General features: G+C 33.7%; 1 protein-coding gene across 1 annotated transcript in view; it reads left to right on the top strand.

Annotated features, from left to right (window-relative positions):
- Positions 1-17,411, top strand: part of LOC133180701 (uncharacterized) — a 44,272-nt gene that overhangs the window by 16,012 nt on the left and 10,849 nt on the right. The window contains exons 3-4 of the mRNA XM_061315167.1: positions 1,820-2,272; positions 12,951-13,199. Coding sequence (XP_061171151.1) covers positions 1,820-2,272; positions 12,951-13,199 — 702 coding nt within the window. The remainder of the gene's footprint in view (positions 1-1,819; positions 2,273-12,950; positions 13,200-17,411) is intronic.

Here is a 17,411-nt window from a genome sequence, read left to right as displayed (position 1 = left end):
AAAAAATTATTCTTTATACATTTAAAAAAAAATCATCGTTTCTAGCGGGATCCGAAATACAGCTGGCGGGAACGTATACATACCGCATACACTGTACGTATGCTGTTATATAAGTCATTTGATCATTGTACTCGCAAAGTTGATCTTTGAAAACACTAATTAGCACAGAATAGATGCATTTGAGCAAAACAATGATAATTTTTCTCTCATATGTTCAATGTAGGGCACTATAATTTTTTTGAGATGTCAAGAATCCGCGTAATTTTTTATACGCAGATTAAACTGATATTGTGATTCCGCAGAATTATGACCCCGTGAAAAAAATACTTTAACAGTAATTCAACTGGAATGTTAATTTCGCCAGGTGAAAGGTTAGAAGCCTTATATGCATGTCAATCTTGTGCGGCTGTCCCATTGTCTGACGTCAGTGGGCGGGGACTATTGAAATTAACGTTGGAGAGCTCGCATATTTTAAATCTTTTATACAGCATTTTTAACTCACCTGAGCCGAAGGCTCAAGTGAGCTTTTCTGATCAAAATTTATCCATTGTCTGTCGTCATCATTGTCGTAAACTTTTCACATTTTCATCTTCTCAAGAACCACTGGACTGATTTCAACCAAACTTTGTACAGAATATACTTGGGTGAAAGGGATTCAAGTTTGTTCAAATGAAGCGCCACACCCTCTTTAAAGGGGAGATAATTAAGAATTTGTGAAAATTTAGTGGTATCTTTTAAAAATCTGCTTCTCAAGAACCATTGGGCCAGGATAAATGAAACTAATGTGGAAGCATCCTCTTGTAGTGTAGATTCAAGTTTGCTAAAATCAAGACCCTCGGGGGGTAGGGTTGGGCCACAATAGGGGATCAAAGTTTAACATAGGAATATATAGGGAAAAATCTTCAAAAATCTTCTTCTCAAGAACAGCAAAGCCATGATTAGTCATATTGATATGGAAGCATCGTCAGGGACAACAATGCACTATCAGAGTTTAACATATGGATGAATAGGAAAAAATTCTCTAAAATCTTTTTCTCAAGAACAGCTTAGCCATATTTAGTCACATTGATTTGAAAGTATCTTGAGGTTATGTAGATTCAAGTTTGTTCAAATCATGACTCTATAAAAATCATGACATTGGGGTAGCCTAAGGGTGGGGTCATAGTAGGGATAGAATATATAATAGAACTAATTTGCTGATTTAGAACAGCAGGGCCATATTGATTCAGGTGAGCGTTGTGGCCCATGGGTCTCTTGTTTAATTTTTATTTACAATTTTATTTCACATATACCCGGTAAATGAAAATATAAGGTATCGCTGTCTACTTTGTTGGGTATGCCAGGGACATCAACGATAGTTGAAAATGTTTGATAATTTAATTTAGTTATCCAACGTTTCCAACTATCGTTAATGCCATGGCATACCCAACAAACTAGACAGTGATTCCTTAAACATTAGTTAAAAAACGCACAGAACTTTGTTGAGGATCATAACCCATTCTAATAATTATTTATATTTGGTAAAGTCACAAATTGAATGTATATATATATATATATATATAAATAGATATTTCAAAATGTGGCCTTGAATTTTACTTTAAATTTGATAAATGAAAAATTTTCATCAATTTGACCTATGCTGCTCAACGTCATTTAACTTAATGATACTGAAAAAATTCATGATAATATATATATAATCTTTATGAATTTGTTTAACTTAAAATTTGTTGGGGCTAATAATAAGCATGTATTGCTTTTGATTACTTGTCACTGAAATCAGTGAAAAGGTTAACTTTGACATGTATAACTCTGTTTGTAGATGGAGATGCAGTGTTGATGTGCCTTCTTCTTTGCCAGAACTACAAAATAAGTCTTGAAGAAAAAGAGTGGATAGAGAAGTATAATGCTGTGGCTGAAGATTTCAAATTCAAGAAGATAAAGAAACAATCTGATCTTAGCAAAATCAAAAAGTACAAACCAGTACTTAAACAAGATGGTCCCGGGGTCATATTTAGTTGTGAATTCTTCAAACACACCAGTTTTCTTAGATTTGCAAAAGATCCCAAATTTATGGATTTTTTTCTGACCTGGGCAAGAAAAGATAACACAGCTGAGTACTGCAGAACATGGGCCTATCCAAAGAAAGAAGGTGAAGTCTTTTGTTGGTTACCATCACAACAAACCGAACAATTGATAGAAAAACTTGGAGAGGATATTTTCACACATCCAACATGGCAAGACACATCAATACATGAAGCTGTTTTTAGAAACCGTATGTTTATCTTTAGTTCTTTATTATATTTTACTCCCATCAAACAAAGTTTGGGTAGGGATACTTGAATCACCCTGCCTGTCTGTCTTATCCCTCCAATGCCCAAAGGCAAATCTTTGCCGCTACAGTAAAACATGGTTACAAAGCAAACCTTACAAAGAATTCAGACTTACTGCAGAGTGATTTTCATTCATTGTAGTTTCTAAAAACATTATGAACTAAGTCTTAATGAATTGAACAAATTACATTTTAAAAATCAAAGTACTGAAAGTACTGGGAAGCACTAAGCAATGTTTGCAATTTGAAATTCATTAGAATTATTTTGAATTTACATTACCTGTTGTATTGGAATAAGTAATATTTTGACAGTGCTGTCACTTGGGCGAGCACAGCTGTTTGATACATATTCACTTTAAAATAAAACATGTATCCGCATCTTCAAACCGCACGAGGATACATTTGAAGGTTGGAGACTGTGAAATCATATGACGTCGTATATACGTTGTTTTTTAACATTTTATTATCTCCCAAAAAAGTTCCTTTGGGGCATTGTGCACAATCCGAAATTACTCTTCGTCTCGCCTCGGCCTATCTTTAAGGGCCGCTAGTTTGCAGTTATGAGCAGCAATCGCTTCTAGAGATCTTTTTTTTTTGACATCTCTGCAATTATGCAGATTTATCCTTACGTTGCGGGTTCGAATCCCACTGTGGGACGTGGAGACCGGTCCTTTGGATGAGACCATATAAACCGAGGTTCCTTGTTGCAATAGGTGCTGATACAAAAAAGATCCCTCACTGTTCAAAGGCCGTAATAGCCGAGATAGATCTAAAGGACAAGGTTCATTTGATATAATATTTGGCCCTGAGAATTTCTAAAAATTAAAGTTTATGCTGAATCAAAACTTTACATTGAAAATAAAGGTTGGATATATGCTTGTTAAAAAAATAAACCCAAACTTTGAGTATGTGTCCCCTGTATACTGTTTACTCGTTGTCAAATCATGCACGGAATGCGTATTTCCGGAAAAATCGTTAAAAATCAGGGACTTAAAAGCATTTTTCGATAGGTCCGCATTATATCACCACTTTGAAATTTTTACAAATGAAACATTGATATGATAGCAATTTATATGCAAAAAATTACGATGGTGATATTGTGCGGACCATGTTTATTTTCAAAATATGTATTCATTTTACAGCATGCAATACACATACGTTAGATGGTGTTTTGCTAGATATAAATAATATTGAGAATACACCTCGCCACCATTGCTAAAAAATCTTTAATATAAAGCGTATAATCATCACATCAATATTATGAAGATCTTTACATGTTGTTTGAATTCAGATACATTGGGCCTATATTAGTATATCTATATAGCATATCTTACTTTTGCGCGCCCCTCAGTAAGCGACAGTAGTCCGAGTTAGACTATAATCTGGACATTAGTTGGTGGAAAAAGTAGTCTTTAAGAAAAAATGCAGTATTTACACTTGTATAAATGTTATTTTACATTCAGTCTATAACTCAGTGCCTGTGTCCACAAAACAATTTATACGTCATTTTTGAAAATTGACGTCACAATGGTTTCACCGATCTATTTGGCCTTTTGGGAAAATGGACTATTTACATGTACATGGACATCAATATTTTGAGCTATTGTAGTGAAAATTAGAGGCTAACTTTCTAAGATAGAAGACAACTTGGCAAAATATCACAATAGATTTAACATTTAACAATGCGCCTCTCAGTGTAAAATATGTGAAATGCAGATCAGTTCCGAACATAATCTAGATTGTCATATATGTTTTATCAATGACTTCAATTAGATCTACCTTTTTTGGAGAGTTCCATATAAAAATTACCCGTAAAGCCATGTACATCACATAAATGTATTTTGGTCACATAATTTCTCGAGATGGTCAAAAAGGGGTAATATATAGCATTTTATGTACTTAATAAAATTAAATAAAGGTTGGATGTAATGTAAAATAATAATAATTCTAAAAAAGAAGTACACAATTAGCTGGGGGAGGGGGTTATAAAATACTACATGAGTGATAATATCGGATGGGAGGGGGTCAGGTCCAATTGCTCCTCTTATATTCTTTATATTACTGTATATAGATTGACAGACCTATGGAAATTGTATATAGCATGAAAACATAATGTAAATGTAACGAATGGAAGAGGATAAAAAATGTTTTCTTTTGATTGTCAAGAATCAAGTAGTTTGCTTGTACTCCTTCTGTATTAATATCCAAAAAAGTATTGCCTATTTGCACGCACACGCAAAACTGAAATTCTGACTTGTTTACTAAAACAAAATTAATATTAATCTTTACTAAGAAATGATAAGTATATATCCACAGATCTCTGTGGATAAGTGAAATATTCTCGAACTGTAATGCAGTGATCGTAGAAAATATAGCTGATTTTATTCTTGTTAATTGTTTCAACTGGATGTTAAAATTGAAATAAAATATAAATAGGGTGTCATAGAACATAGAAAATGATTAATAAATGCACATACGATGTATAAGCATCGGATTTATTGTGAAATGGATTCTTCGGTGCTGGATTTTGTAGAAAATGTCTTTTTCACAGGTTATTGAAATATTGACTTCCTGGATATCAATGTCAACAATCTAGTACGTATTCAAAGGCGGGTCCAGTACCGGCGCCCCCCCCCCCTCCCCCGTTTGTTATTTTTTTTTATGCTTGTGTGCATTTTCTTTGTTTAACCTGTTTATACTCTCAATTTATCCATAAGTAATGTTCAGGCACGTAGTTTCAGAGCTGACTCCAATTCGAAAAATGTTTCATGTCGAAAAGAAAAAATGTGAACCTGCCCCCTACATGTACATGGGTAAATGGTAAAGATTTACTTGAAATTTCATTACCACGATGAACATAATGATACTTTTTCCACGTCAACCCCCACCCTTTTTTGTCATCTTGAAAATATACAATTGATTATCAATAATTATTTACTAAGTAATTACTAATTACTTATGCTTTAATTTCTACGCCTACTATACAAGATACAAGATATTTTATTTACCAATCAAGGGCCCCCGAGAGGCATTTCCACATATATAAATGCACAATTTAAACATTATTCACAATGTATGTGATAAAGGAACTATAAATATTTCATGTAATCAAAGTTCTCATTGAATAGATCTCCCCTCTCCCCATAGAACATGTAAAAAGTATCAACTGTACTGCCTGCTTCCTTTCCCCCGAATTACAAAATAAAATTAATATTGCTCTCTGTTTGTTATGAACAAAGGGCCATCTACTTTCAAGAGTTCAGGTTCACAATATTAAATTGAAGTATTCTTAACATTATATTACAGACTGTAGTATACAGTTAAAGTATATCATTGAGGGATTTAACAAGATTCCAGTTCCCCAAGGCCAGGACTGGTTGAGATGATATACTTTTAGTCCTGGTCGAGATGATATACTTTTAACTGTTTTATTATACCGATACAAACGTAAAATGAGGATTCAGATAGCCTTATTTCAAAGCAGGGATTAGCTCACTGAACTAACACACGGACATTAGTCCATTCACATATCATACCAATGTAAAAGTAAAATCTAGAGGATTAGGATAACCGGGAATTAGCTTTCAAAGCAGGGATTAGCTCACTTGACTAACACACGGGGATTAGTCCACTCTTAACGATTTCTAGGGAATTAGTCAGATCGTTATATAGGGAAAAAAATCAGTAGAGGTATAATAAACCAAGATAAAGTAATTGAATACAGTATTTACATATTGATGACCAATTTAAGTAAACAACAGTGATTTCTGTTCACTAACACTCGATTGTCTTTGAACAATTCTCCTGGGGAAATAAGGCAGGCACTTTATCCTGGAAATGAACTAGATTAGCTCATAATGTACACCTTTATATGATAAAATGTTCTCAAAGTCTGAAAGTGTTTTTCCTTCGTGTTTAGAGCTTCCTTATAACACACACTTGCACAGGTCGTCATCACAAAGATACATGTATATCGATTACTTAGAGGAAGCAGTAAGGGATCTGCGGGGGGGGGGGGGGTATCCGGACCCCACCCCAATTAATACCCACCACTTGTATAAAATTCATATAGTAAAATACCAAAAATATGAAGGGGGAAGGGTCAAGTAAACTTTGTAAAGTTGGTAAGACATGTAGGAAGGTAATGTGACATCCCCCCTTTCAAAATAGGTTTTTTCAGGTTTGGGTTATTTTTCTTCTTTTTAAATAAGGTTTTGTCCTTTGGGTCGATCTAGTTGTTTTTTTTTTTCATTATTTTTTTTATGTGGTGGTGGTATGGAACAACTTTTTCTGGGAAAAATTACAGGAAATTCCTCAATTGCGTTGTTAAATTTTTCCGCAAGTCCACATTGCTTTTCCGCGAAAAATCCTTCTTTACCGTGAAGTACTAGTGTTTTTTTTTCTTTTCCACGAAAATCCTCTATTAACCAGGTAGTATATATTTTGCTCCTTGTCTACCATGGGGATGAATTATTGTAAAAGTCTCTTAAACATCGTTAATAGACCAAGTAGATTGTAGGTCATATACGCAATAACCTATACATCTTCACAATGTCAAAGTTTTGTGAAATCGTTCCTATTTAAAAAGGTAGTGAAGAGAAACAATATCACAAAACCTTGACCTTGTGAAGATGTATAAGTTTATACTTATGAAACGTCATTGAAACATGTCGTCTGTTCAATAACCCGTAGATCCTAATATATTCATGTGTCGGAACAAGATGCAATTTTGAAGGGAAAAAAAGATAAATTAATAGCTGATAACTTCGATGTTGGAATATTTCCGAACTGTTGAAAGAAAAGAATAAACGAAGGTTCACATGCTTTCCTTTTTTAAAGGATGGGCTCTACCTATAATAGGTAGACACAGGTAAACTTATGTAATCAAGCCACAGAAAAGCAATGTCAAGTACGGAGCGAAAACTTTTTTTTTTTGAAAATATAATGCAGATAGGCAGGAAGACCAAAATCTTGCGAGCCTTACTGACATAGAATTACACAAAAAATCATTTTCTTGAATACCTGCAATAAAAATCCAAGAAAAAGTTTAACGGTCCTTTAAGTCTTTTTTAACAAAGCTTGGCAATTACGGATCGTCAAGTTAAAAAATAAAGCCAATACTTTGCTTTTGCCAATGCGGAGCTCGGAAAGTCAGAAATCCGCTTAGCATGTACTGTATATGTACACCCCTTTTTTCCTTTATGATTCAAAAATTTTCAAAGCCAACCATACCAATTGATTTGAAGATTTGTCTTTAATTATGAAAAATAATTTAGTAAGCATGGTACTAGTATGCTATCATATGTAGACCAATACATGGACATTTACGTTTATATGAAAATGAAATTTAATATACGTACATAGTAGTACATTTAAGGAATGTTTTTAAGTTTTGTGTGAGTTATTGATGTGTAAATCACACAGACTTGTCATGTAGGCATATTTCATAGCGCTTCATGAAAAATATGCCTACAAGTCTGTGTGATTTACACACCAATAATTCACACAAAACTTAAAAACATTCCTTATATTTACATTTTTCAAGTTTAAAAGCACTAATGATATACTCAGTATTTGAATTTCCTGCTGTCCTATATCGTTACATTTTTATTTACGTCTCTGTAGCCTCATTGTGACGTCATTTTAGCGCGAGTTTCACCGTGTATATTTCTACGCTTGAGTATGCACAAAAATGACTTTCAAATCAATTTCACAGCTGGCTTAGTAGAAAAATACAGCAAATGTAAATATAGTAAAATATACATGTAAGCTGGATTTATTTTAAAACATAACGTCCCATTCTTGTTAATGACGTCGCATAAAGCAACAAAATATCACAACGTTATAGTAAACTATGCTACTTTTACGTTTATCTAAAACATAAATAAAGCTTTGTACATGCATATATTGATAATTTCATGAAAATATATACTCTCTCAAAGAGTTTTAAGGAATATTATTTAATTTTGACACGGGGCCAAATTTTGTGCCAAACGCACCTTGTCCTTTGCAGCCCTCTACAGACAAGTGGTGGTTCTCAATATGAGTGAAAAGTTCTCGAAAAGATTTTAAATTACACACAAAAAAACAGTTATGCATGTATATAGAAATTTCAAGTGTCAATCCTAATTTGCTAACCTTCAAATTAAAATGGCTTTATTAGCCACAATTCTCCGTTTTAGTAAAAGTATCAATAAAAATGTAAATAAGGCAATAACATATAGTTTCTCTTAAATTTTGTTAACGTGGCTCACCAAATGTTAGACAAAATATTTCACTATCACTTCTTTCTCTTGTATCTTTAAAAAGTCTTTTAGAAAGTTTAAAAAGCCCACAGTGATTGATGTTATTCAACCATAGGCGCTTGGTTTCATAATTTTCTAGTTGTGTCTGAATTCATTCATTAATATACAAAGTCGCTGAAATTACACTGTAGAACTTTAAAAAAAGATCAGACTTCTGTATATAAAAAAACAGAAGGTTTGACACTCGTCATCTTGGATTCCTGGGGTGCCTCGGTTTATGCTTGACTTTATTCAATATCTATACACTTCTCCATCACCTTAGGAGTCCATAAGAGGTAGCTTTGCATGTAAATCACAAGCAACTGGAGGGGGGATGGTCGACGAGTTTTCAGACTATACATGTAGCTATACATTTGTTGGAAAATGTGTATTTTGAAAAGTTTTGAACACTTGAAAATGTCTCTGATATTCCTCCCCTAAATGTGCAATACTGACAGCTAAAAAAGTTCTGGCGACCATTTTAATAAATTCATTCCGTGTTAAAATGTTTCAGACTGAAGATTAGCTGTTGGTTACTGTGATTTGATTTGTTAGAAATTGAAGTGCACTCGGAAAAATAAGATGTTATTTTTATTGCTTCGATAAAATAATTTCTCATTGATAACATATTTATTAAAGTTATGAATCAAAGATCTTAAAAATAACTAAATATTCTGTCTGAATTGATTTTAGTATTTTTTAATTTTTTCCCTCATATTCATAAGAGTTTTATATATTTACGATTTTACAGAAAGGATTTTTCAAGAAGTACTTTAGATGGAGTGTGCAAGATATTTACACAATCGCCAGTACTAATTTATGATAAATAAAACTTGACTTAGTTTATTACATTTTGTTTTGAATATGCTACAGCTGTGCATTACACATTTTTTAACACTTCACATTCATCGCGCTGTGCAACATATCGGCATCATCATGTGACAAAAATCTAGCAAATTAGCACCCGAAAAGCTTATGTCATTTTGTAGGAGATAATTGGTAAATGTATATTTTCAGTATAAGGGTATTATAGTTGTCTTCTTCGTTTGATAATAAAACATTCAGGGCTACCCTTTAATCTCTGATTTTTATATACATGATTTATAATGTATTTTGCACCGAAAATTAAAGTTTTTTCCGTTGATCTCACAATATGTGTATCTGATTTGCAAATATTACTTTTTTGAAATAAAAATTTCATACTTTTCTACTTTGGAATATAAATATGTCATTAAAAAACTCAAGTGTATTTTCGGAGTCTTTCTTGTGGAAATACTTTGAAATGCTTCAGTTAAATTTTTATTGACATTTTTTGTTTTACATCAATTTTAACTTGTTTAGGTATGATATTAACTACCACGCAAAACATGCTGATAGGAATAAAATATTCACAGAACTGGTGGGTTCGGTGAAAAGGAGTACTGAAAATAAAGTTGCGTACTGGATACAAAGCACTATATTTTTTTTTTTAGCAATATTTCTGAAAAATTAATTTTCCTCTCGAAGTGGATTAATTGAAAACACAGTTACTATGTGTACGTACAACCGCAAACTGTCTTTCCTTGCGAATTATTAAATAATATTTTTTATCCATGTTACAAGTATAGATTACAACATGGGTATATAGACAGTCCATGAATGCATTCTAATCTGTTGGTAATTGATACTGAGATGTGAAAATCAACACCATTTATAGCTCTCTACATGGTGCAAGGATGATAATAGATAAAGCTTGTTTTTTAGCTCTACTGGTCAGAGACCAGAAGAGCTTATGCGATAGTAAGGTGTCCGTCAACCGTCCGTCTGTCTGTCTGTCTGTCAGTCCGTCTGTCTGTAAACAATTTTTCAAAATGCTACTCCTCCTCCAGTTTTGGTCTGATTTCAATATAATTTGGCACACAAGTAAACTACACTAAGATACATAATTTAGTGCATCGGTTTTTAATTTCGATGAGCGGTGTTGCCATGGTTACTAAAAATAGAAATTTCTGTGAAATTCCTTTAAAACGCAACTCCTCCTACAGTTTTGGTCTGACTTCAATATTACTGGGCAGACAAATAGACTACACTAAGATACATAATTCAGTGCATCAGTTTTTGATTTCAATGAACGGTGTTGCCATGGTTACTAAAAATAGAAATTTGTGTGAAATTCCTTTAAAATGCTCCTCCTCCTCCAGTTTTGGTTTCATTTTAATATAACTTGGAACACAAGTGGACTTCACTTTGATACACAATTTGATGCATCGTTTTTTGATTTTGATGAACGGTGTTGCCATGGTTACTAAAAATAGAAATTTCTATGAAATTTCTTAAAAACACTTCTCCTCCTACAGTTTTGGTCTCATTCTAATATAACTTTGCATAAAAGAATACTACACACACTAAGATACATTATTTAGTGCATCAGATTTTGATTTTGATCAACAGTGTTTTTTTAAAACGTTACTCTTCATACAGTTTTGGATTGATTTCAATCTAATTTGGCACACAATTAGAATACATTACGATACATAATATGTATTTTGGTTTTGATTTCAGTGAATAGTGTTGTCATGGATACTAAAATTAGAAATTTCTTTGAAATACTTTCAAAATGCTACTCCTCCTACAGTTTTTGTTTGATTTAACTTGGCACAGAAGTAGACTACATTAAGATGCATAATTCTATTTAGCAATGCATGTTGCAAAGTTTCAAATCCAAGTACTACTTTGTTATACGTACAGAGGAGTAGAGGTACAGTCTCATCAGAGACTTCTGGTTTTTAGTTACATTGTCTGAAATAAGAGTCTAGAAGAAGAAATATTAGTGAAAATGGATATACATCACGTAGAACGTAAGAACATTGTAAATCAATTTTATATAAAAATTTCTGGAAACTCAAACTGAAAGTTTTTATATTGTATATTGAAATATGATTTAAGAATTAGGTTAAAGGTACTGTTCAAAGGTAAGGAGTCAGGTAAACCAAGTATTTTAGAAAAGCCATGGTGCCAAGCTTTATATACACTCCTCTTATAGTTCTCAAGATATAACCTGGTGTGACAGACAGACAAACACCAAGTAAAGTTATCCCTAGGTGTTGCTCTGCGCTGCAGGTGACACAAGGAGTTAAAATGCTAAACGAACTTGTGACATAAAAGGAGATAACTTGTTTACCAATTTCAACCAAACTTGCCACAAAGCATTCTTGGGTAAGGTGAATTCAAGTTTGTTCACACTTTCTATCAAAGGGAGATAATTACAAATTAGTGAAAAATCAATGGCATTTTTAAAAAATCTTCTTCTCAAGACCTAGGCCAGGAAAGCTGAAACTTGTGTGGAAGCATCCTCAGAAAGTGGAGATTCAAATTTGTCCAAATCATGACCCCCAGGGGTTGGGTGGGGCCACAATTGATAATCAGAGGTTTAAAAAGGATTTTTTTTAAATTTTCTTCTCAAGAACAGCAAAGACATGATTGGTCATATTTATATGGAAGTATCATTGGGTAGTGTAGATTTAATTTTGTTCAAATCATAACTCCCGGGGGTAGGGCCACAATGGATGATCAAAGTTTTACATAGGAATACATAGGAAAAATCTTTAAAAATCTCCTTCTCAAGAACAGCAAAGCCATGATTGGTCATATTTATATGGAAGCATCCTCATCAGGTAGTGTAGATTCAGTTTTGTGTAAATCGTGATCCCCGGGGGTAAGTTGGGCCATTAAGGGCAACCAAAATTTTAAATTGGAATAGATAAAAAAGAACATTAAAAAGTCCTTTATCTTTAGAACATCAAAGCTATGATTGGTCATATTAATACAGAAGCATCCTCGGGTTCAAGATTGTTCAAATCATGACCCCGGGGGATAGGGAGGGGTCACAACAGTGCATCAAATTTATACATTAGGATATATAGGTAAGATAATTAAAATCATAAAGTTTTCAAAATCTTAAATGTAAATAAAGAACCATCTTCAGTTAGTTAAGATCCAAGTTTGTTCAAATCATGCAACCCCCGCTCCCCCCCCCCCCCTTGATAGGTTGGGACCACTTATATATTAAACTTTTCAATATTGAACAAATTTTGCTTTTATTCATAGTCAACTAGCCAATCTTGAAAGTGCTCAGGTGAGCGGTGTGGCCCATGGACCTCTTGTATTGAAAAGCAGCTGTCTACCATGTCAAGAGCCTTGATTTTAATTCATCGCGGGGAATGGTTGTATAAAATGTTGAAAAAGTCGTACCTTTTGACATTGTTGCTTTACGCGATCCTAAAGGAACATGTGTATGGTAAGAAAAAAGGTAGTATGTTTCACAAAGGAAAAAAAAACAATAACTACTTTATTTTCAGTTGGGATACCAATGCAGGTCATAATGAGAGGAGATGATTCAGTAAAGAATTTCCTGGAAAATCTCAAGAAAGGAAAGACAACGATGTACCACGCCACTGGGATGTTAATAGGATGCGGAGGCAGTGGAAAAACAACGTTACTTGGAAGATTAAAAGGCATTGACGTGAAAGATATCCTGAATAACACAAGATCCACCAGAGGAATAGACATTCAGTCCGATGTCTTTGATGTGTCAGACACCATCAAAGGTATTGTTTGAATTCTAAAATAAATGAAATATTTTTAAATCATACTCGTCTCTTAAGTTTTTTAGTGAATTTAAATTATTATCACTTTACATGTACATGTTATAAGTCAAGATTTTATAACCGTAAAATATTTTACCCAACAGAATACACAATGAAATTCTGTTACTAATTAAAAATTTTTTTAGCATTATGCATGAAATATATGGAGTAACGAACAGTATTCAAGCTCAAACATGTCAAAAGTCCATCAAACAATACAAAATAGGAGCAGAGCAAACACGGACCTCCAAAACATCAGAGGTGGGACCAGGTGCCATGGAGGAGTGAGCATCCCCTGCCAACCGGTCTCACCCGCTGTGCGCTCCTTGTCATGATCAGGATATAACGGAAAAATCCGTCGACAATTCAGTGTGTAAATAATGGCCAAACAATTAGTATGAAAAACATCAGTCAGCATTTGACTTGATGATAAATTGTATTTGCTGACAAGGTCATTGTATCGACCATAGAACTTACAAAATGATGACTTTAAACGAGACTGCTGATAATCTTGTTTCATCAACTTGTTTGTCAATAATTTACCTCATTTTAGAAATTGTACATACGTAGAGCATGCTCTTGGGTATCGAATCAACTGAGAGATATAAACCCCGTATGCAGGTGATTAAGGTATGTTGCTGCATACGTAAGGGAAGTTGACGATTGAAAAGTTAAAGTCATCACGTTTATCATAAAGCTTAGTTGTTAGATTACCATTAACGTCTTTTTCAAGTAAAATATCCAAATATGAAACAGATGTGTCAGACTCTGAGGTATCTTTTTTCTCAAGCTCACCGGGATATAACGTATCGAGATAAAAATGGAAATAACCATTGTTAATTGACAATACGTCGTCGATATATCTAAATGTCGAGTTGAAGGTCACAGCAAGTGTTTTCTTTTTTTCACGCATAAGATTTTGGACAAATTCTGCTTCATATGAATACATAAATAGGTCTGCTAATAACGGGGCGCAATTGGTACCCATAGGAATTCCAATAGATTGTTGGAAGACCTGGTCTCCAAAAACCACATAGATGTTGTCAATCAGAAACTCAAGCTTCTTTTTAATGTCAACTTCAGAGTACTTGTGTGTACAATCAGAATGTTTTTTAACAAAATAATTTTGCAAATGACCAATGACAAGGTAAGTAAATTTACGAGTTCCATTTTTAGCTCTTCTGAGCCAAAGGGTCAAAGAGCTAATGCTATGGCCATTTGTGCGGTGTGCGTAAACTTTTTAGATTATGGGCCATAACTCAAGAACCCCTTGGCCAATTATTGTCAAATTTGTCATAGGGTATCCTTGGCCCAAGGGCTCCCATTTATACTAAAACTAGGGTTGTGACTCTTAAACAAGTGACCTACTTTTTGAACTTTGCAGGCATTTGATTTCAAAGCGTTTTAGAGGAATGAATTCAACATTTTAAGGCCTTTAACCATAAAACTTTGTAAGTAGATGCATCTTGGGTCCTCAAAAAAACGTCAACTTAAAAGTAGGTCACCGTGACCTACTTTTCAATTTATATGACTATAATTAAATATTTTGGATACAAATTGGCTTAGAATCATCAAACTTTGTCAGTTGATGGATCTTGGGTCCTCGGAGTACAACAATTGAAAAGTAGGTCACCGTGACCTACTTTTGAAAATTTATGGCTTTAATTAAATATTTCAGGTACTTATTGGCTTAGAATCATCAAACTTTGTAAGTTGATGCATCTTGGGTCCTTGGAGTAAGACGACTGAAAAGTAGGTCACCCTGACCTACTTTTGAGGGTGACCTACTTTTGAAATTTTATGGGTTTATTTAAATATATCAGGTACTTATTGGCTTAGAATCATCAAACTTTGTCAGTTGATGCATCTTGGTTCCTCAAAGTATGTCATCTGAAAAGTAGGTCACTGTGACTTACTTTTGAAATTTTATGGTTATAATTTTAAAAATATTTTAGGTATTAATTGGCTTAGAATCATCAAACTTAGTTGATGCATCTTGGGTCCTCAGAGAATGTCAAGTGATAAGTAGGTCACCCTGACCTACTCTAGTCTCGGGTACTAATTGGCTTAGAATCATGGTAAGTTTTCAGAGTGTTTCATCTTAAATTTAGGTCATGATGACCTACCTTTGGAATTTCAAGGCTTTATCTAAATATACAGGTTACTTAGAGGCTTCAATTTGAAGTGATAAGTTGTACAGTTTATCAGAAGTGTGATTCAAGGCCCTTGGGCCTCTTGTTATTGAAAAAGCAGCTGTCAATGATATCAAAAAGCCTGGACTTTAATTTATCATCGGGAATGGATGTGTAAAAAGTTGAAAAGTCATAAGATTTTAAGCTGTTGATTTTGCTAAAATCTTGTGATTTCAAATTTTTCAAAAGTTCCTTGGAATTTTTAAGAATCCACATCTGATTTACACCACTTCTCGAATATATTGTTGCACAGTACTCTTGAAATTTTTCCTTCACTACTGTTAATATCTCAGTGAGGAGTAAAGAAAGAGGCTTGGTAGACCATTTACTGGAACCCACTATGTATCTTTGTTTGTAAGGATTTTTATGAAGTTTCGGAATCCAATATAGATATGGTAATTCAAATTCATTTTGGTTGTTTGGAATAATAAAAATATTCAAAACTGACATATGATTTTGAAGCAGTTTCTTCCTTAGAAAGGGAATTATGAGTATGAGTTGGATTACCACTTGTAGAATTAAATCCAAGTTCCTCTAAAATACATTTTATTTTGATATAATGAGCCTTACAAACAAAGAGAATTTTGTTACCTGTTTTGTCAGCAGGGCCCAGTACGTACTGATCATGTAATCTATCTAATTCTTTTTTCACTCCTGGATTATTGAATACAGAAGGATTGATGGTTTTCATATTGCCCTTCAGTCTTTTAATGCGTGATTTTAACATACATCTGATACATTTAATCCATTCTGACAAAGTGTCAAGGTCTTCTTTTCCATGTTTGGCCCATCGCTTGGTGTAATCCTCTACAGAATCCATAATATTTATGAAATTCCGATGCCAGTTGAAGGATTGGGGTTCCCTAAATTTAGGACCTTTTAAAATTAGTGTTCTAAGGTCCTCATTATTAACTATATTGATGTCACCAGTAATAATGTGTCCAGCAGGACTATAGTAATAGGCTTAAGAAGAACATGAACACGATGGAGGATTATGTTTCAGATATACGACATCCTGGCACTGTAAAGTTTTCTTGTAATTAAAAAGTTTGGAAGCAATAGTCGAAATAAATGTGGAATGTACCTACATATAGGTAACATTTGAATGGATTTATATGACATGATAATGAAGATTCTTTAAATAGTTTTTTTTAATAAAAATGAAGTAAGAAAGGAAAACAAATTAATATAATTGATTGAAGCTAGGAAGCTGTGGCTGTTTAAAGGGGGGAGTAGCTTCAAAATGACAATTTACAAATTGTAAAACTATATCAAATATTTTTCTCAGAAAATGTGTGGAGGGGTGCACGTGCATACTACAGGCCTGTATGATAAGTAAGGACATATATGTGCTTTATGACTTTTCACGTTGTTGTGCATAAGATGCAAGGCAAAATATACCAAATCAGAAAAGTGTGTGAAGAGAGGAGAAAAAAAAAATTCATTGCTTTAGTGTAAAACAGTGTGTTACTTCTTTTTCAGCTAACCTGAGCTGAAAGCTCATGTGAGCTTTACTAATCACATTTTGTCAGTCTAACTGTCTGTCTGTCTAGCTGTCTGCCGTCTGTTAACTTTTCACATTTTCGACTTCTCCTCCAGAACCACTGGGCAAATTTCAACCAAACTTGCCACAAAGCATCCTTGGGTAAAGCGAATTCAAGTTTGTTCAAATGAAGGGTCACTTACTCATTCAATTGGGATAATTAAGAAATAGTGAAAATTTGTTGGCATGTTTTAAAAATCTTCTTCTCAAGAACAGCAAAGCCATGGTTAGTCATATTGATCTGGAAGGATTCTCATGTTGTCTTGGTTCAAATTTGTTCAAATAATGACCCCCCCCCCCCCCCCGGGGTAGGATGGGGATGCCATGGGGTATCAAAGTTTTACATAAGAATATTTAAGGTAGGTTGCAGTTTTGCTTTTGTCATCAATTTCGGTACACAATTTTGACGATTTGAGCAATTGTTTTGTGCACATTTTA

This window comes from Saccostrea echinata, unplaced genomic scaffold (genome assembly GCF_033153115.1).
Source record: "Saccostrea echinata isolate AGI-Se365-2 ecotype Australia unplaced genomic scaffold, CSIRO_AGI_Sech_v1 ptg000007l, whole genome shotgun sequence".
NCBI lineage: Eukaryota > Metazoa > Mollusca > Bivalvia > Ostreida > Ostreidae > Saccostrea > Saccostrea echinata.
This window is presented reverse-complemented; position numbering and strand designations above follow the sequence as displayed.